Source organism: Sorex fumeus, unplaced genomic scaffold (assembly GCF_029834395.1).
Source record: "Sorex fumeus unplaced genomic scaffold, SorFum_2.1 ptg000095l, whole genome shotgun sequence".
NCBI lineage: Eukaryota > Metazoa > Chordata > Mammalia > Eulipotyphla > Soricidae > Sorex > Sorex fumeus.
The window spans coordinates 16,017,126-16,038,796 of NW_026606152.1; the positions used below are offsets into that span (position 1 = coordinate 16,017,126).

The window sequence follows — 21,671 nt, forward strand, 5'->3', positions numbered from 1 at the left end:
AAAAACGAGTACCTGAGAACAGATGACTGGTTAAAGAAACTTTGGTTCTTTTTTTTTTTTAAATCCTTTTTTATAACATGGTATATGGGTGAGAATATCCAGAACTGTGTTGAAGAGTAATAATAGTATCCTTTTAGAATTTGTGATGTAATGATGTGCTTTACCATTAATTCTAGCACTAATTGTCACTATGATAGAGAGCGTCATCTTTGCTGTGTACTTAATTTCTTTTGATATTATTAATACATTACATCTTTTTAAAAATTTATTTAATTCGCTGTGAGGTACAGTAACAAAACTTTCATATTTGAGCTTCAATCATACGGTCATCAAACACCCATCTCTTCACCAGTGCACATTTTCCACCACCAAAATCCCCAGTATCCCCTCCGCCATTCCGTACCTCCCCCTGCCCATATGGCAGACACTTTGCAAAATACTCTTTCTCTACTTTAGTTACCTTCGATATTTTGAAACCAGTCCTACCACCTCTCATACCTGCCAAAAATGCAATGCTAGACAGTGTGTTTTGTACTGCTTGCTATGGATATTATATAATGTCATGTAGGAATTCTAAGATTTTAATATTAGGGTATGAAGAAATCCCTGCAGCAAGTTGCTCGGGTCCGAGATTCATTTGTGTGTCTCTGGATCATGGTCGTGTGGGAGCTTAAGTAGACAGTGGGCAGATGTGGCATCATCTCGGAGTCCCATCGGGGAGTGGGGAAGGAGAAGGACCCACTCCTCCCCTATCCCGTGAGACTTGGGATTTGCCGTCACCATCACTTGTACCTGGAGTGTCTTGCTGACTTCTAGAAAATGGCGACCACTGGAGCTCCTAGAAGGCAGGCGGAGGGACAATACCTGCCCCCGTCTGGAACAGCAGCAGAAAATACCTATTGCAAAGTCCCAGGCCATCTCTGCAGCAAGTTGCTCGTGTCCGAGATTCATTTGTGTGTCTCAATACATTAGATCTTTGAAAGATATGTGATCAAACATCATTTTGGTGCCTATGGAGGTGACTATGTAATTTTTCCCACTATTAAACTATAATTGAGTTCCTAAAATAAATCCTACCTTGCATTAAAGAAAGGATTCTGTCTTGAGTGTTCTTTGGCTTAGCCACTGTCAAATCTTTTTAAGGCATTTATTTAGCAGCTTTACAATGGTATTAAAATATTTTGTTATTTTACATTGTTATTTAATATTGATGTTAGATTTTAGCATTGGGTTTGCAGTAACTTTCCATGTCTAACATTCTAGAGGGAATAATTGTGCATGGGAATATTGAACTTCTGGGAAAGTTTAAGGACTCTCAGAGCTTACATGTGAACCAAGGAGTGATTCCAGTTCTTGGCATCTACCCCAAGAGCACAAAAACAGTAATCAGAAAAGGTATTTGCACTTTGAACTTTATAGAAGTTCTGCTGTTTACAATAGCCAAGATCTGGAAACAACTCAAGTGCCCAGAACAGATGAGCATATGAAAGAGCAGTGTTAGATACACACCATGGAATACTTCCAAGCTCTAAGGAAAGATGAAGTCCTGCAGTGCACTGCAACTTGGTTAGATTGGACGAGGCTCTTAGGCTGAGCCAAGAGAGAAGGACAAATACCAAATAGTGTCCTTCCTATGTGAAGTACAAAGAAACACAATAAGGAGATAAGAAACGGCCAATGAACCATCCTCAGGGCCTGCCTATAAAACTAATTTGAAGGGTGGATGATAGAGAGAAGGGACCAAGAGACAATAGTGGAGGGATATATGCTGCAGTGGTATGGCCTAACAACCATGATTTTTTTTTTTTTTGCTTGTTATTTTATATTTGGGCCACACCAAGAATCTAGGAATTACTTAGAAATTGGGAATTTGGAAAACAACAACGAAAATTCTGTAGTAAACTACCTAACACTAATCTTTACTTTTGATTTTCTTATAGTCTGCTTTAACCTAAATAATCTCTCATTTGTTCTTTGTCTTCTTACTTGACCTTGATATTTTTGAAGTACAGAAGCAATAATTATCCAGTAGTGTATTCCTCACTTTGGGTCAGCATCATATTTCTTGATGAGATCCAACTGAAGACTTTTGAGCACCCTCAGGGCTTAATGTTGTATTTCTCCGTGTCCCATCAAAGAAGTCACCTGGTGTTGGATGACCTAACGTCAGCAGTGGTGATTTGATTAAGGTGTGTAGGGTTGTTTTTAAAATTGCTAAGTAATTTGTAAATAAATGCTCTGGAACATGGAAGAATCCTATTGCTCATCACTCACATATAAATTTTATAATCTGAGGGTTTTTCTAATACTATCATTTCCTATATTTACATCTTTTCTTCTGACATTTTAATTTATTTGTGTGTGTATGCTTTCTGAATCGTGCTTTATTGGTCATGTCAAGTTATAAAAGTTTATTTCACTGTATCACTGTCATCCTGTTGTTCGTCGAATTACTTGAGCAGGCACCAGTAATGTCTCTTTTGACAGCCTCTTCTTACTCTCTTTTCCCAACAATTGGATGCTCTTTCAGGGTCGGGAGAATGAGACCTGTTGTCATTACTGGTTTTGGCATATCAAATATGCCACAGGGAGCTTTCCAGTCTCTGCCCGAGCGGGCGGGAGACTCTCGGTAGCTTGCCAGGTTCTCTGAGGGGCATCTACTTCTCTCTGATTTGCTCCCTACTGTCTGAACCCGAACAAATATGGTGTGGTATTATGGAAAATGGGTAGGAAGTGCCTTATGATGTGTCGGAAAGCAGCCTGGAGCATGGTGGCGGTTGGGTAGTAGAGGTCGGCTGCCAGGGCTGGGTTCCTTGGGGTGGGGAGGGCTCTCACCCGCCCCACTCTAGGGTGCCCCGAGTGAAAACAGCCTGGCGCAGAGTTTATTTATTGTAAGTAATTATCTTTTTTTTTTTTCCATAATTCCTGTATCAGGTCACACGGTCACGGTCACGATCCTCCCATTGTTCATCGATTTGCTCAAGCGGGCCCAGTCACAAACATTTAGAATTTCCTGAGTGCTTATACCAATGGAAGCACCTTTTATAACAATATTTGGTCTCTTGCCTCAGTGTGAGAGACAGCCTCAGAGCCATAATAATTTAAGTGCATGTCTAGTTATTAATGAACGCTTGTGAGTTACAGCACTACCAAGCCAAAATGAGAAAGGAGAAGATTAAAAGACTGACTTTCTGGCAGGAGACAGGGGATCAAATCAGGGTCCACTGTATGCAGGCAAGGGCCCCACTCACTCTATTGCCTCTTAGGCCCAAAACCCAGGACCTTGTGCTTGCAAAACATATTACCCTGGTAGACTTTTTAAATGTTGTGTTTCATCCGGGTTGTTAAAATTATTGGCATAAACTGCTCCTTATATTTGTATTATCCTTTTAATATTTGATTCTGTAGTGACATTCTCTTTTTCATACTTGATATTGGTCATTTGTGTCTGCGCTTTTGTTTTTGTGATGAAAGATTCAGTTAAAGTTTTAACTTCTTGGGTTCTTGAAAAACTCATTGCCTTCTGCCTTGTCTGAATTCTGATGAGATAGTTATGCTAATTTTTATATCCCGTCTATGTTATAGCTTCCTTTTTCTCTCTGGCTTTTTAAAAAAATTTTATCTTTTTCTTGGCGGCAGGGGAGGGACATGTCTAGTGATGCTTAGGGGTTACTCTGTGCGCTTCACTTAGGGTCACTTCTGGTGGTGCTTGGGGAAAACTTTTGGGGTGCCAGATTCAAACCTGGGTTGGCAAGCACCCTATCCACTGTATTATTGTTCCAACCCCATCTTGTATTATTAGTTTTAAACAAATTCATTATAGTACATTGATATGGTTTTGTGTTTATCTATTTTGTGAGTTTATTATGCTTACTGGATTTTTTTTCAATAACTTTTGTGGAATTTGGAAATTTCTGGCCATTATTTCTTCAAAATAATTTTATTCTTTCATCTCCTTCTTGTTTCATCTCTCCCATACCCAGTTTCTAGGACCCCAACTACCACTGAAAGTGACCCCTGGCACAATTTGGGAGCAGCCCCCAAATTCTCCACTTGGTTTTTATAAATAGTTTTAATGGAATTACCTGGAATAACCATTAGTTTTTATGAATGCATAGATTTTAGGTGTGGAGCGTTTCAGGTCAATCCTAAATTATGTTCAGCACTTAATCTAGTTTCCGTCCTTCACAACTGACCCCTTTACCCGATTTACTCACCCCACATAACCTTCCCTTCTGATATTGAGTTTTGTTCCTTTAGTATAAGATTTTTTGTTTTAGGGGCTGGAGCAATAGCACAGCGGATAGGGCGTTTGCCTTGCACGTGGCCAATCTGGGTTCGATTCCCAGCATCCCATATGGTCCCCTGAGCACCGCCACGAGTAATTCCTGAGTGCAGAGCCAGGAGTAACCCCTGAGCATCGCTTGGTGTGACCCAAAACGAAAAAAAAAAGATTTTTGTTTTATTTATTTTCTAGTTTTGTGCCTTAATTATTGTCCATAAGAGTGAAATTATACAGTGTTTCTTTCTCCATCTGGCTTCATTTAATACTCTACAGGTTCATCCATGTTGTTGTAAATGGGTGCTACACCTGGCATTGCTCAGTATCTGTTCCTGGCTTTCTGTTTGATCACCATTACCACTGTTTTTCATGGAACCGAGCTCAGCCCATTGAGCTCTCTCTCTACCTTAGGTTTTTTGTTTTGTTTTGTATAGAGATGAGTTATATTCACTGTGGATTTATACATACTTTCTTGTTTTTGTTTTAGTCCTCAGGGGTATAGCTCTGTGCTTAAGGATCACTTCTGGTAGTGCTTGTGGGATCATATGTGGTGCTGGGGATCAAGCACCACATACAAGGAGTTGGCCACTTACAAGGCACATGCCTTAACCCCTATACCATATCTTTATCTAATCATCTGTGAATGATTAGATTGGTTAGAAATCACTTATGTGCCCATTCACAGATAATAAGCTAATAGGCACTTGGGTTATTTCTTTTAATTTATTTTTACTTTTATACAGTAGTTCACAATATTTCATTACATTTAATATTCAGACACCAGTCCCACCACCATTACACCTTCCCACTACCATATTTTGGATGTTTCCATCACAAATCCTAATCCCTGTCCCACAACAAACCAAAATAATATATATTTTATATTGTTTATTATGAAAAACCACTGAAAGTACACAAAAAAGTATCCTTAGAGGAAAGAGTGCGAAGAATATAGTATTTCACCCAGGGACCATTAAGCCCTTTTTTTTAAAATAAAAGATCATTAACATGTTGTTAAAGTTTGAGCCTTGTGTGCTTATATACGCACACAAGGCTCAAACTTTATATATCTGGAGGCATCATTATGGTGAGCATCATGTTAGCTCCCTTCCGGGAGAGGGAGTGACTGCTCTGGGTTCAACAGAACCAAGAACGGAGATCCTCTGCCCATATCCCCTACCTCTCCACCCCCCACCCCCCACAAGCCACCTCTGGCTGGTGCCAGATAATCTCATCATTGGCCACCATGCAGATTGCATGTCCTCTCCCAGAATGGAGCATAACATGATGCGTACCATAATCATGCCGCTGGACCCTACACCAGGCTGTTTCACTCAGGGTGCCCCAGAGGAGGGGCAGGTGAAAGGCCTCCCTGCCCCAAGGGACCCAACCCCAGCAGCTGAATACCTCCAGATCTCAACTGCCACCATGCTCATGGCTGCTCTCCACACAACTTGGGCTGAGCCTCACCCACCAGTGAATCCCAAAAAAACCCACCCACGTATGTGGGACTTTGTGATTGAGAAGTCTGGGTTAAATAAGACCAGGAACAGAGATCTACTGCCTGCATCCTTCCCCCCCCCCCCCAACCCTCCAGTCTCTGGCAACATGGGTTATTTCTAACTCTTGATTTCTCTAAGTAGTGCACCAGTGAACATGGCTGAACTTTAAGATTAAAAATTCATTCTAGAGATGCATTTTCTCTGATAGTCTATAGATGCTTATGTGTCTTAGTTAAAGATAAAATGGGAATTTGGGAAACTTCAGTTTAAATGGTAGTTTGGGAAACCAGCCTGTGTAATATACACACATACACAGATATATCCTGTTGTTTCAACTACTGAAGGAACTTACAACTATAGCCTTTTTAAATATGCCAAACTTAGGCAACTTGCCTTATTTGAATCCTTTGGCCCTTTGTTCTCTTCCTTACATCATTTTTCTTTTTGATTAATGTGCTGAGTTTGGGAAAAGCCTCAAAAAAAATTCTGCAAACTATAAAACCACTTGTGTACACAGACAAGAGCCTCCATCATTTTCATCAAACCATACATATTTTTGAAGCTGATCTCAGATTACCGTTATTCTTTCCCTTTTTATGTCTGGTTAATCTTCGTTTAAATTCCCCTACTACACTGGCTCTCAGGCAATTTCATCTTTCAAGGTTTGTGTCTTTCTGGTGCTGCACTCCCAAGGAGACTCCTCCATCAGAGCTGATGTGGACAGCAATTGTATTTGTGTTTTGTTGGTCCCAGTCTGTTTGTAGTGTGCAACAGTCCATTCCCAGGATCATATTTCTCTTCTTTGGGGTCTAGGCAAGGCTCAAAGACTATTCGGAAGTGCTAAATGAAAACATCCTTACTAAATGTTCACTCTATATTGGATGCAAACATATTGATAACAGTAAACAGGTATCTTCATCTTTTAATGTAAATTAAAAAAAGGAAAAATGATTAGCCATTTTAAAGCTACACTAAAAAATTTACTCTAAAACATGAAAGTAAAAGTAATTTACCTAAAAAGAGTCTCCAATGAACTTAGTAGTGACTTATCTCTTATTGGAGTCCCAGTCACACCTTGTTTCTGTGACCTATGGACAAATCACTAGCACTGACAGCCCACAATCATGTCTTCCTGGGGAGATGAGCCTAGTTGGTTCTATGCTGCCCTGACCCCCCGCCTTGCTGCTTCTCTTCCCCTGTGAGGCAGTGTGTGATTTCAGCACCTTTTCAGTGCTCACTACCTATCAGACTCAAGATGCATTGGCACAACTATGCTTTGACATAAAGTCTGGAAAGAAATGTAGCGGTGTGATTATTCTGGCCATGGTGGAATTTATGACATATATTTTAATTTTCTTCCCCGTGGATTATATTACTTCACAATGGAAAGAAATGCAAAGGGGATAATTATTGGGAAGTAATAGCAAGGACTGATAACAGTACTTTGTAATTTCTAAAGGCTTTTTCCATTAATTTCTGTATTGAATCCTGTCAGAAGCCTTATGATACAACTGATAATACTATGTCCATTTACAATGAAAAAAAAAATAGGGCCAACCTAAGATTGCACCGGTTGATAAAATAACTGAACCAAAACTTAAGCCCAGGACCTTTGACTCACAGGCACACCAAATTCCCTTCTGGGCTCTGATTTTGGCCTATTGCATCCTAGGATGTCATCTCTTTCCCATATTAGAAAGACAGCCTGGTCTTAAGGTGAGAGTTGACTTTCTCTAATCTTAAAGTTGATCTGTCCTGACTAGCTACCTTGGATCGTACTTCTGCTTCCTCACAGATACCCCTTTATCTAGGACTAATCGCAAATTTGGACATCTCCACTGTTAGATACATCATACAGTTCAACCTCTTTCTGGAAGACAGAGTTCCTGGTCTAGAAGGGCATGTGTAAGGGCATTTTTAGTATCCATGGCTAATGTTCCAGGTTTTGAGCTCGTCTGAAAAATCACAAATTCCATTTTGGGCCTTGGTGATAGTAGGATATTTTCCCCCTCACATGGCCGATTCAGTTTGGTCTACAACACTCCACATGGCCCCATGAGTCTGCCAGAAATGATCCATGAATAAAGAGTTAAGGGTAAGCTCTGAACACTGCAGGTTTGGCCCAAAAACAAACAAACAAAAAAATTTGTTTTATTCACTTTTTAAATTGAATGAACTGGCACTTGAGTTGCACAGGAGGAAGAGAGCGGCTTGGAATGCCTTCAGGAGCGTCAAAGAAATAGCTAAGAGGACGAAAAACCTCTGGCTCTGGGCACATCTCTTCAATTTCACTGTTTTTCCTGCATTGACATATGCCTCAGAGACCTGGGCACTACACGGGTCTCTTAAAGAGGAATTGAAAGAGCTATGCTTGGAGTATCATGTTTCACTCAAATGAGAGAAAGAATCTGGAGTTCCGACCTCCGTTGAGGATCAAGAATCAGGGATGCTGTCTCGTTTGCCAAGGCATCAAAAATCAGATGGGCTGGACATGTAATGAGATTTGGAGATGACCGCTGGACTAGAGCCGTTAGCTACTGGATTCCATGGGACATCAAAAGACCGCGTGGCTGTCCACCTACCAGATGGTCAGACTTCTTCATCAAGATCCTGAATGATCGTTTTGAGGCTCTTCGTGTTCCTAGAATGAACAGACACCATTAGGCTACACTAGCATGCAACAGGAACAAATGGAGACGTTACTGGCGCCCACTCGAGCAAATCAATGATTAATGGGAAGTCAAGTGATCAAGTGATCACTTTTTAAATAAACTCCTCAGGTTATGATATTATACTGATGAAAAGATTTCTTACCTAATGTTGCAGTACTTAACAATGTCCACAGAACCATATATATAGATAGATATTTATATATAATTATATTATGTCCTATTTAATTTTTAGAACACCCTCTAAACCTGTTCTGTAGATGATTAGAGTGAAAAAAACAGGTGGTGGGCCTCAGAGCTGCCCTTCAACATCAAGTGCAGTCTCCTCCTCTTTGCCCACCCTGGGTTCCTAATGGTGCCACTGTTGGTGTTCCTTAGCATGATGAACTGCAGGTCAACAGTGTGACTCAGATTTCAGAAAAGCTTTTCCTTGATGGGTGCATTTGCATGTCAGATCTTCCAGCTGTCAAAAAAAGCCGATGTAAACTTGGGCATATTAACCATACTTCCATTGAGGTTACTTGGGTGGGCTCATAGAATGCACCAAGTGAGATTTACAGAGGAGTCAGAACTTTTCACAAACTCTCATATAACTGTTACATTGCACCTGTGTTTTAATCAGAGTAGGTGAAATTTTTAAGTTAGTTATGTTAGGGATTTTGTTGCTTTTTTGTTGGTGGTGGTGGGGGCCACATCCTGTGATATTCAGAGGCTACTCCCAAGTTGGCACTCTGAACCATCGGGCATAAAAACTGGGTCTCCTGAAGGCAAAGCCTGTATCCAGTCTATTGAATTATCTCCCCAGCCCTATTATGAGCCCTTTTAGAAGAAAAAGAAGCCGAAGAATAAGCTGGATTTCATTTATTCCTTTAACAACACACATGAGCACCCTACCTGCCAAATGTAGTGGTGGCAGCGGGATGCAGCAGGAAGCCTGGGGAACCAGCATCCCTGTTGGAGAGATGCTTCTGGGTAGGCAGCAGAGACAGGCCTGCAGAGAGCATTCAAGCTGGGGAAGAAGCTGGGCCTGGGGGTATGCCCTCACTGAGGGGAGAAGGGCCTGCTTGGCATGTCTCATCCACGTGGTGGCAGAGAAATCTGATTTTTTTTTTATCAACGTCTTCTCTTTTTTGTAACTGATAGCTCCCTCAAAAATTATGTTTAACTTTGCACTCAGTTGCAAGCAGTTTATATTAAGTAGAACTTTTTGAATGGCATATTTGGGATTACCCCCACCAGTAAATCTGTATTTTACACACGGGGGTATATATAAGATATCCTACTTTTATAAAAATAATAATAACAATAATAATAATAATAAAAATGAGGTGTCCCTGAAGGAGAATGACCCTTTATCTTTAAAACATATGAAAAAAGAATTCTTGCCTTGCACTGTACGGTCTCCTGGTCTGCTGAGCACCACTGGGACTGACTCTAGAACTCAGGGCAGGGCGAAGGGAGGGGTAGTCAGGAAAGCTCTTGAGTGCTGCAGGTGTCGCCCAAGCCCCCATTCTCCAAAAAATTGAAACAATAAAAAAGACTTAAGAGTAATTCTTCCTAACACCCAAGAATAGCCGCGATAAGTACCAGAAGGTTCACTCCATGGCTTGGAGGCCAGCCGCACATGCTAGGGGAAAAGGTAGCTCAGAGAGAGAAGGGAGCACCAAGTAAATGGGTGTTGGGAAGATCCTCCCAGGATGGGAGATGCATGCTGAAAGTAGACTATAGACAGAACTTGACTGCCACTCAGTGCCTCTTTTGCAAACCCCAGCACCCAAAAGGAGGGAGAACAAACAGGAATGCCCTGCCAGAGAGGTGAAGTGGGTTGGGGGGGAAGTGGGGGTGGGAGGAATACTGGGATCAGTGGTGGTGGAGTATGGGCACTGGTGGAGGGATGGGTACTCATTGTATAACTGAAACCCAAGCACAAACACTTATAAGTCTACAACTGTACTTCATGGTGTTTCACTAATAAAAATAAAAAAGAAAAGAGTAATTCACCCTAGAACCTTATTTGTAATGTGTTTCTTGTATTTTTTTTTTAAGTGGTGGCATTCACTTGGGCAGCCTTAATGTTTTTCTGAATCTTGCTGCCTTTAAGCACTGACAGGAAAATTTACTTTTACTCACACTCCAGGGACCTAATTCTAACCAAGTTTAGCTTAAGGTCTTCAAGGCTCCCACTAACTTCACCTGAGACCTCTAAGAAGCCACCACACCCAGATGCCGACTGAGGACCAAAGCAGCCAGCTTGACTTTTCTCTTCTAGAAGCCATGAACAGTGGTTGAGGTTGCAGGTGACTCTCCTCAGCAGGATACAAAATATATTTTTCTTTTCTCTCTAGGTGGCAGCACAAAGACGAAAAAGAGACAAGTGACAGCAGTTATGTGCAAGGCTTAGCTGCATCTTCACATTCCCAAAGGGTTGTGACATCTTCTGCACCTGCCAGAGATATCAGCGAATGCCAAAAGGTGTATATTTGAGCATAAATGCGTGCTCCGTTGCTCTGATGAATCCCACCAGCTCAGCAGCTGTGCTTCTCCTTGGAGGGAATTCTGTCACAGAACTTGACAGCAACCCCCCAAGTGTGAACCTGCCCTTTGTGTTCTCCTGCCCCCTCAGCTCATCCCTTTCTACAGGTGTCATGTCTAGGATCAGGGGTTCCCATTTCAAAACAGAGGCGAAGGCATATGGGCCACTTGGGTCTTTGATCAATTATGTCTGGCCATGCTGACCTCTGCTTTCCCGACAGACTCTGTTTTTATTATCTATGCAGAGACTAAGGATTTGATTCCTTTAACAAACAACTTTTTGCCTCACTTTAAAGAAAAAATACTTACCTGACCTTTCTTTAACAATTTTGGCAGCTTTTAATTTATAATACCTGATATATTTTTATGATCTCTCACATATTAAAATTGGTTTATTTTTAAGAATATAAAGAATTTTGGAGTTCAAAGTATAAGGCATTAAGGACCACTGTAGCACTGTCCTCCCGTTGTTCATCGATTTGCTTGAGCAGGCCCAGTAACATTTCCGTTGTGAGACTTGTTACTGTGTTTGGCATATCGAATACATCACGGGTAGCTTGCCAGGCTTTGCCATGTGGGTGAGGTACTCTCGGTAGCTTGCCGGCTCTCCAAGAGGGGCAGAGGAATCGAACTCAGGTCGGCCAAGTTGGCCACGTGCAAGGCAAATGTCCTACCGCTGTGCTATCGCTCCAGCCCAAGGCATGAGAGAGAGTTGGAAGTATATGCAATTTAGTGGATAATTGCAAGGCATAGGTAATATATGTTGGGGCAGGGGGCAGCATGCAGCATGCAAAAATATTTGGAGCTTTGAGCGCTTTCATGCTTTTGTCATGCCAGCTCACGGCTCACCTGGCTGTTCCTTCTTCAGACAGGATCCCAAAACTCTTCTTCAGGAGATAATTTAGTTCCTAACCCTCTTAAACTCCACCAGGGAAATAGGACCTGATTCAGGAAAATCTACAACCCCCTTTCCACAGGTAGACATTTTCATTGTCCTTGGTGAAGACCTCATTTCTTATGCTTCTGTAGTTGACCCAGAGGTCAGGTGTGGAACTCAGGTATGTGGCCTAGGCTTTCAAAGAGAGCAGCTCACAGAAATGACCTGTTTGAAATCCAGGCTGTTGGGATGCGAATCAAAAGCATGGGACATACAGTTGTGGGATTAAAATCAGACACTCCTCTCCTCAGATCACCCCCTGCACTGCCCTCAGAGGTCAGTGTGGACTTTAGTCCCATCAGTTGCCAACACAAGAGTTCTACTGAGTGAAGTATTGTGTGGCCTTGAGCAAATTGGTTAGTATCTCAGCACCCCATCCTGGGACAGAACTGGCTGGTGAGCCCCTAAGTCTCACTTCTTCAGAAGACTGACCTCTGGGAGACCTTTGGGTGAGCATCCTTCTGCCAGAGGCTCCCCTCTCTCAGAAAGACTTCTCAGAATATTTGTTTTAACCCTTACTAGCCATGTCCTTAGCTCTCTTCTCTTCTTCCCCTACACACACACACACACACACACACACACACACACACACACACACACACACACACATTGCTATAAAGCCACTAAATCCTGATCTTGACTCAGAGGTTATTAGATGCCTCTATTTTCTTATCTGGGTCCCAAACTCCCAGTTCACTGGCCTCTCAACTTCGAGGAATTACTAATACCTTCAATGCAAACTGAAAAAAATTTATGAGTTATTTTCTCTTTACACAAATGATTCATTTTACGTCCTTCAAAACGTTAGAAAGAGATGGGACTAGAGAGATAGCACAGCAGGTGGGGACTTGCCTTACACACAGCCAGCTGGGGTTCCATCCCCAGTGCCCCATATGATCCACTGAGCCTGCCAGGAGTGATCCCTGGCACAGCCAGGTGTGGCCCCAAAGCAAAAGCAAGCAAAAATAAAGTTAATAATAGAGAAACGAAAAACAATTCCCAATGCTACCCTTCTTGTGCGCCTCAAGTTACATGAGGTCTTTTTCTTTAGTTATCCAATTCCCAGTGTTCAGTTTCTGCTGTTTTTCTAGCCAACGTTTCTGTAGTCACTTTTTATGAAATCTACTTCGTGTGGTTATCAAAGAATCAAATACTAAAATTTAGAAATTCTCCATAGGAAAACTAAAATTAAGTAAGGTGGGTAAATTGGGAAAGAGGTTAAATGCATAGCATCTGTTTTTTTTTATTTTTTTTGCTTTTTGGGTCACACCTAGCAATGCACAGGGGTTACTCCTGGCTCATGCACTCAGGAATTACTCCTGGTGGTGCTCAGGGGACCATATGGGATGCTGGGAATCGAACCCTGGTCGGCCACATGCAACGCAAACGCCCTACCCACTGTACTATCACTCCAGCCCCCGCATCTCTTTATTTTTATTTTCTTTCTTGTGTAGAGTTTTATCATAAAAATGTTGTATTACTAGTATGTTAATACAAAAATTCAATATACACTGTTAATTTATACCACTGGTTCCTTAAAATATGTTTTTCAAGATTGTAATCTTGAAAAATTGTGAGTCTCCTAAAGTAAGTTCCTTGGAAGAAGAATGTGTTTTTCACAGTATTCAAGTAGAGCTTAGCCTAGCAAATACTGTAAGTAAGCAACACTATGAGTGATCAGATAATTACTCTTCTGCCTCAAACTTTCAACAGTTGCTTATGTTATCTACTGAGACTTTGACACTTCTTATCTAGTCAAAGATATATGTTTTGTTTTGATCTTTCTCTGTCTGACAAGAATAAGGATGGTGAAATTAGTTTTGAACTTTTAAACTAAAAATCATTGCAGATACTCTGGAGCATTTCACAATCAGAACTGAGAATTTCTGTATCCAAAACTGAAGTGAGGGGTGGGGGTGGGGAGAAGTGACTGACCCAAAAGGAGCACAGAAGCAAAGTGCCTGCCATAGAGGCAGGCTGCCGGTGAGGGGGTTAGGGGGTGTTGGGAGGGATATGCGGGATATTAAAAGGTAAAGGCCCTCCCGTTGATCGTCGATTTGCTGGAGCGGGCCCAATAACGTCTCCATTGGAGACTTTGTTGTTACTGTGTCTGGCATATCGAATACTCTCGGTAGCTTGCCGGGCTCTCCGAGAGGGGTGGAGGAATCGAACTCGGGTCGGCCATGTTGGCTGCTTGTAAGGCGAACGCCCTACCCGCTGTGCTATCACTCCACACTAGTAGAGGGATGGGTGTTGGAACATTATATGCCTGAAACTCAATCATAAAAACTTTGTAACTGGATCTCATGGTGATTCAATAAAATAAATAAAATAAATAAGCCATGGGAAATTAAATAAATAAATAAATAAAAGGAACACAGAAAAATGAAGTTTCACGTTTGTTGGTATTTCTCCTTTGCTCAGCGTTATGGCAGGATTTGTAGTTTTCCAATTTCCTACATCAGCTTCACTTAAAATCTTCCTGAAATTTCTAATTGCTCTTAAGATGAAATCTCTAATCCTCCCATGATCTGAAAGACTATGCTATTGCTTCAACACATCCATCCTTGTGACAATTACATTCGCTTTCCAAATCTTTAATTCTGATGCTGAGGAGGTGCTCAAAGTGTCAGACACGCACAGAGCCTGGCCACGCACGGACTCAGATTCCATCCCTACAACACAGGGCTTCCCTAGCACCACCAACTATAGCGCAGGTGTCCCCTACCAACGAAGGAAGTCTCCACTCCCACCCCTCCTGCCACTACCCCCTTACAAACAAACAAACAAAAATAACAGCAACAAAAAATATCCTCACTCCTCCCATTCTTACCCTGGCTATTACCTGCATTGTTTTCTCATGTGGAATGTTTTGCAAGCTCTGCTCTAGGAAAGCCCTGATCTACCATTCTACTTCTCCCTCATTTACCTGGTGAAGAGTGGGGGTGGTTACGAATGCCCGCCTGAAATCCGAGTCTATCTAGTCTTCCTTTAATAGCTTTCATGGTTCCCGATGCCATGCCTTCCTAGATCTATCAGAAGCATGTTTAAATTTGTAGATATAACTACATTTTTAGCTCCCTAATAACCCAAAGATAACTTCAAGAAGGTAGACACTCTTAGTTTACCATTTGAATAAAAACACAAAGAGTTTGTATATCAGGACCAAGATTACTTAGAAAGGCCTTCTTTAAGGTTGGCTTTGATTGATGGGGATCTAACAGACAAATAGTTACTTAAATTGATAGGATCTGAGAATGCTATGTACTAGATTCTTTGTACAATATGATTTATGCTGAGGAATGTGATTGCAATATGCAGTGTAATCTATACCTTCTCTTCTGGGGATCTGGAATTTTGGAACATGCTAGTCAGAAGGTTCCCAGTTATAACCTTGACCATGACCAGTTCCCACTTATTACCTCGGAGCAGTTGTCTCTGCTGGCTTCCCGGGCATTGCATGCATGTTGCTGCATTTGCTGCTGTGTACACTCTAGGCTCCCCCTTCACCAGAGGGAAAGGAACCATAAGAGAACTTATACATGATTTCTCCAGATGTACCTTTTGTCCCGTACTCTATCTTTGCAATAAATATAGCTCTGAATACAACTCCTTTGAGTTCTTACAGCAAATACGCAAACATGGTCTTGAGATGCCCTAACAGGCTCTCTTCATAACTTTACAAAGTATTTGCTATTTAGTAAGTAGGGGAGGCTAGGGGTAATCTACCCTGAGAAAATTCTGAAGAGAACTGAAAGATATATCTATAACTCACTGAGCCAAATAAAGAATATATCACCTCCACCCCCACCCCACCACCCTGATCAGAATTAAAAAATGATTTAGTTACTTTAGCTTGGTCAAAAACCATCCTAATTTTTTTCTTACTAAGATGAATTTAAATTTTTTTTTTACTAAAATGAATTTTCTTATGCAAGTAAGGCTGGGTGGGGTCTGGGGAAGGGAACCGAGCAATAGACTAGAACCTTTCACCAGCTTTCATACCTCCTGTCTTCTCCGCTATGTGTTTACATTGGCCCATCTGATCCTACAAAGTTGTAGGAAAAGCCTGATCAAAGTTTTAAAAGCCCTTAGTGCTGCTCCAAAAACCTAAGGCTCTTAACTTCGCCACAGGAAGAGTTCAAGAGCAAGTCAGAAATGTAGCACTAAAGCAAAGTGTACACTCAAGAATCAAAGTGTAAGTGTGACCTGAAGAGAGTAGCTTTGCTTGTTGGATCAACAGGCTGTTTGTGAGAAATGAAAGTACACACTCAAGAGTCCAAGTGCTCAAAAGAGCACACACTTCTAGGCCCCAGAGGTATAGAAATGGGGTCAATTAACAAAGTGCAGAGCATGCATGGAATTTTAGAGAAGAGGCAGGGCTTTCGGGTGGTGATTTCTCAGAAATAAAACACACCCAGATTCTAGACATATTTGGTCACTTCCTGGTTGCCATGGCAATTGTAAATGGCCATGGTGTGATTTATATAAAGTAAATGTTTCCACCTTTTGGTACCCAGCATTTGTAACTTATTAACACTGTTGGCAGAGACATGCCAGCCTTTTAGGTTGTGTGCCAGTTTATTAAAAAAAAAAAAGGCGAAAAACTAACCTGATCAAAGAATTGCTCAAAGATGGAAAGGGTAGGTGGTGTTGACGTGTTAAAAGACATGTCAACATGACGGGGTACAACAGTGACTGGGTTTTGTATAAGCACATAGATGTTTGCTTAAGAGAATAACAGAAGGTTGTAGTTGCTAAGCTTTGTAGTGTCTGCACAAGGGAATATTTTTCCACAAGAGGCCAAGTTTTCTGATTTCTTCCCCATGTAGGAAGCTGTAAACCACATTTACACTAGCTTTTCTCTCACCTAGAGGCATGCGAGTTTCTGGACACAGTGTGCTTCTTAACTTTGACTGCACACTGGGAATTATCAGGAAGCTTTAAGAAACATGGATACTGGACCCAGTCTCTAGGGAGGCTTATATAATTGGTCTAAAGTCTGATCTAGGCATTAGGATTTGAAGGTGAAGCCCTTTCTCAGACCCCCATTTTTCCTCTTTTCTCTCACCCCTAATTCCCTGCCTTTGATAATCATACTTCCTAAACTCGGGCCCATTCCTGAGGGAAGCTCAAACCTGAAGCCCATTTATTCTTAGTTTTTGAAGACATTTTTTTCCAAATTTTATTTTATTAAAGTTCTGTGAGTTTCAAAGTTATTCATAGTAGGATTTTTTACACCACTCCATCACTGTTCCTGCTAACTAGTGTCAGTTTCCCTCCCAGCCTCCCTCTCTTACCCCAGCTCCAGACCCAGCCCTGACTGCCCTCTTGACAGGCACCTTTCTAAATTCAACTGTTAAAGTTTGGGTCTGAGATTTCACCCCTTGTGTAGGCAGGGCCAGCGCCCCATTGTCAGCATGAAGCAGCTCCAGAAGATGGACCTTCTGCCATTCTCCCTTAAAGATTCAAGGTGGTGGAATCTCTAGGGCGGGCAATAGGATGTAGGCAGGTAGACAGGGAAGGCCCCCTCCCAAGGCAATGAAGAATGGGGATTTATGTGTGGTGTTGGGAGAAAAATGCTGCTTCTCTATACTGATTACACAGGGGTGGTCTGAGACTCCACGGCCAAGCTCGGGGAGGGCCTTGAGCAGCGCCGAAGAGAAAGGGAGGCCCAGGAAAGCCGGCACAAGTCCTGGTTTAACCAGTCTCCTTGGCTAGCTACCCTCCTGTCAGTGTCAACGTCCACCTTGGAGAAGATGACCATCAGCTCCCGCTGCTCCAGCATGGCTCAGTGTCCCCCTCAAATCCTTCCATGTCCATCCCCAGGAACACCTCCTGATGGAAGTCCTGGTTGAAGTGCCCGTCCAGCTTGAGCTTCACCCCGGACAGGTGGTTGGGGGGCAGGGTCTCGTGCTCATCTCTGCTGGCTCGGTCCTGAGCAGAAGAGTGGTTGGCAGGCTGTGCAAAGGTGCGCATCAACAGCCTGAGCTCCAGGAGCCAGAGGCAGCAAGCAAGCGGGCTGCCGAATGGGGCCAGTCTGCAGGCCATGATCGGCTGGGCCCGGCAGGAGCTGTGCACCCGCAGTCCCCCAGCAGACGGTGAGTGGCCCAAAGCTGTTGTCTGACAACACCGCCGACACTTCCGAAAAGATGGCTTTGCGGTGACCCAGACGCCCAGCCGGCCCACTCAGGCCGCCGCCATCCTGCTTCCAGGCAGACTGGTTGTCATCCCCTTGCTCTTGGTGACTGTTGGTCCCTGGGTCCTCAATCGCTTTGTGAACTTTGTTAGGCACCAAAATAACACTGTCCAGCTACTGGTACTAAAACAACAGTATCAGATTTTACAGCCTGCTGAGGAAGATTCCTCAGTATGAAGTGGAGAAAAGGAGGAATGTGAGGGACAGACCCAAAATGGACTACCACCAGAATTAACTTAGCTTAGCTTAATAGGAACCTGCATTGCAAAATAACTTGTTTTTCAAGGAACAGGTCTAGATAAGCTTTTTCAGATCCACTTTATAGGAGCCTGCACTGCAAAATAGCTGGTTTTTCTGCCCCTGAGCAAGGAATTCAGATATAGGTACTCGAAGGGTGGGGGTCAGACCAGATAACCGGATGTCTCTCACATGTTGCAAGACCCAGGACTGCCTTAAAAACCTGTCAGTTCCTAAGCATTGACGCAAAATGCTGATCTTTAAACTATAGGCTAAGAAGTGATGTACCCTTAATTGGATTGGTTAAGAAAGCATATGTTGTTACAAATCTATTGGCTATGAAATGCGCGGGCTTTGCTGTAATGGCCAGGGAAGGCCTATATAAGATCCCCTTTGAAGAAGTTCTGGGTCTTGCCTCACCTAACTGACCTGCGTGTCTGTGTAGGCGGCTTGACCCTGGCTAGCCAGTCTTACAATAAACCTTGCTTGCTGTTTGCAGTCTCTGGAGTCTCTGTCGTTAAAGGGAGATCACGATCCGCGCCCTAACAGTCTCGTGATTTTATTTTATTATTTTTTTATGATTACCAATTTTCCTCGTTTTTTAAAAATTTTTATTAGTGAAACACCATGAGGTACAGTTGTAGACTTACAAGTTGTTGTGCTTGGGTTTCAGTTATACAATGATCTAGTACCCATCCCTCCACCAGTGTCCATTTTCCACCACCACAGGTCCCAGTATCCCTCCACCCCCCCCCAACTTCCCCATTCCACCCTGCCTCTGTGGCAGGCCATTCCCTTTTGTTCTCTCTCTCTTATTGGGTGTTGTGGTTTGCAAAAGAGGCAGTGGGTGACAATCATGTTTGGTCTATAGTCTACTATCAGCATGCTTCTCCCATCCTGGGAGGATCCTCCCAACACCTTTATTTGGTGTTCCCTTCTCTATCTGAGCTCCCTTTTGCCCTAGCATGTGTGGCTGGCCTCCAAGCCATGGAGCAAACCTCCTGGTACAAATCTCGTGATTTTAGTGTTAACTCTGTGGTTTGGCTATTTCACTCTATCACTCCTTAACACCACCGATGTACCTAACTCTCCTGACTCCTGCCCCCATTGCTTCCCATCTAGCTCTTCTCCCCTTCCCCTTCACTCTCTGTCCTTCTCCTCCCTATGCTCTGGGTCTTCTTCTTTTTTTTGCTTTTTGGGTCACACCCGGCGATGCTCAGGGGTTACTCCTGGCTCATGCACTCAGGAATTGCTCCTGGCGGTGCTCAGGGGACCATATGGGGTGCTGGGAATCAAACCTGTGTCGGTCATGTTGGCTGCGTGCAAGGCAAATGCCCTACCCGCTGTGCTATCGCTCCAGCCCCTCTGGGTCTTATTAAAAGTTCCTTGTCCTGGTGCCAGAGAAATAACTACAGTGGGTACTGTGCTTGCCTTTCACACAACTAACCTGAGTTTGATCCCTCCACCCCTATAAAGTCCTCCGACCAAGCCTGCCAGGAGTGATCCCTGAGCACAGCGCAGTGTAGCGCAGAAACAACAAATGAAAAAAAAAAGTTCCACGTTCTGGTTTCCCAACTCACAAGCCAGTACTCAGGTACATTGACAAAAGGAAGAAATTACACCTTTTGGCTGGGACTGTATCTCAGTGGTAGTATATATGATTCACATGTATACAACCCTGGTTTCAGTCCATACTTTCAAAAAAGAAAAGACAAAGGAAAGAAAAGAAATAACATCTTTTATTTCAAGCATATGAAAGAGAAGAGCTGTTAGGACAAGTTCTTAAAAAGAATTCAGAACTGAAAATCAGGGAAATTTTAGCATGAGTTATGACTAAAATATACTTATAGTGTAAAACAACGTCAGCCATGAGAATGTTGCTTTAATAATGGCCAACAGTCTACACAGATACACGCCCATATATATTTCACTTTACATATGTTAAAACTAGTTTTAAATATTTGGTGAGCACCCCCTTATCAGGGAAAAAGATAGCTCTGTTTCTTTCTTGGAGAAGTGCTCTCCTCCAGGAAATTCTAACCCATCTAGTAGTCATTTTTAATTCTTTGCTAGTGAAGAGAATCTACTCTGAGTTGCATAGTTGCATTAGCTGTTAACAAAACTGTGGTCATTTACTTTGGTAGAACCCACCATGACTACTCAGGGACTCGGATGGCTACTCAGGGACTCGGAGCAATGGATAAGAAATTGGGTGAGGTAAGGTTGTTCATGAGATTAGCTTTGAGTGGATGGAACAATAAAACCATTCAAAAGAAAAAAACATTCAAAAGAAAGACAAGCATTGCAGGTTATAGGCTAGGGTTCTATGCAAAAGATAAACTAGAGCTGGAAGGAATTCAGGCAGGGATGATCCAAGCAAGGCCTAAGATGACCTGTGAATCAAGAGCAAATATTTTTGCTGTGTTTTCTCACAATAGAACTGTAGCACTGTACTTCCGTTGTTCACTGATTTGCTCGAACAGGCACCAGTAACGTCTCACAACAAATTGTCAGACCTGTTGTTACTGTTTTTGGCATACAAATATGTCATGGGTAGCTTGCCAGGCTTTGCCGTGAGGGCAAGATACTCAGTAGCTTGCCGGGCTCCCCAAGAGGGGTGGCGGAATCGAACCCAGGTCAACCACGTGCAAGGCAAACGCCCGACCCACTGTGCTATACCCAGTTTTTCTGGTTTGGGGAATCTCTTAGTTAAATAATTTACTTTTTCTCTGTGACTTAGAGGTGGCAGTGAAAATTCCCAGGTAGGTTCTGATTGGAACCTGTGCTCCAAGGAGACTCGAGTGCACCCATGAGCCTGTCTAGGTGCTGTAGGGTGGGGCAGGCCCAGGCAAGCCTGAGCTGAGGCTGGAGACCTCCTTCACCCAGGTGTGAAGAAAGGTGGCAAAGCCAATCAAGTCAAGCTTTCCATTGTTAACAAACCTACACAAGGTAGCTAATTGCTGAGTACTTAGGCTCCTCTGCTTTTTCACCTTTCCAACACAAGCATTTACATTTCCACGCAGAAAGACTTGTAAAAAGAGTGGTGGGCTTAATAGCTTCAGGAAACTGGCTCCCAGTTGCTCTGCCCATGGGTTTGTTTATAAGGAAGGCCAAAGAACTTTATAAAGCAAAAGTTGTAAGCAAATACATTTTTATAAAATGAATTTTTGACTTTAAAAAAAATTTAGCCCTAATCTGCAGGTACAGCCTCATTTTCACAATATTCTGTGGGTCAGACAAGTAGTTATGGTAACCTGTATGTCATATGCTCTGCCAACTAGCTTATAAGACCAAGGAACTTCATAAAGTAAGT

The 21,671-nt window shown here is 42.6% G+C and overlaps 1 protein-coding gene across 1 annotated transcript in view; it reads left to right on the plus strand.

Annotated features, from left to right (window-relative positions):
- Positions 1–10,904, plus strand: part of RNASEH2B (ribonuclease H2 subunit B) — a 75,386-nt gene extending 64,482 nt beyond the window's left edge. The window contains exon 10 of the mRNA XM_056132910.1: positions 10,799–10,904. Within this exon, the coding sequence (XP_055988885.1) occupies positions 10,799–10,831 (33 nt within the window). The 3' untranslated portion in view covers positions 10,832–10,904. The remainder of the gene's footprint in view (positions 1–10,798) is intronic.
- The last annotated feature ends 10,767 nt before the right edge of the window (positions 10,905–21,671 follow it).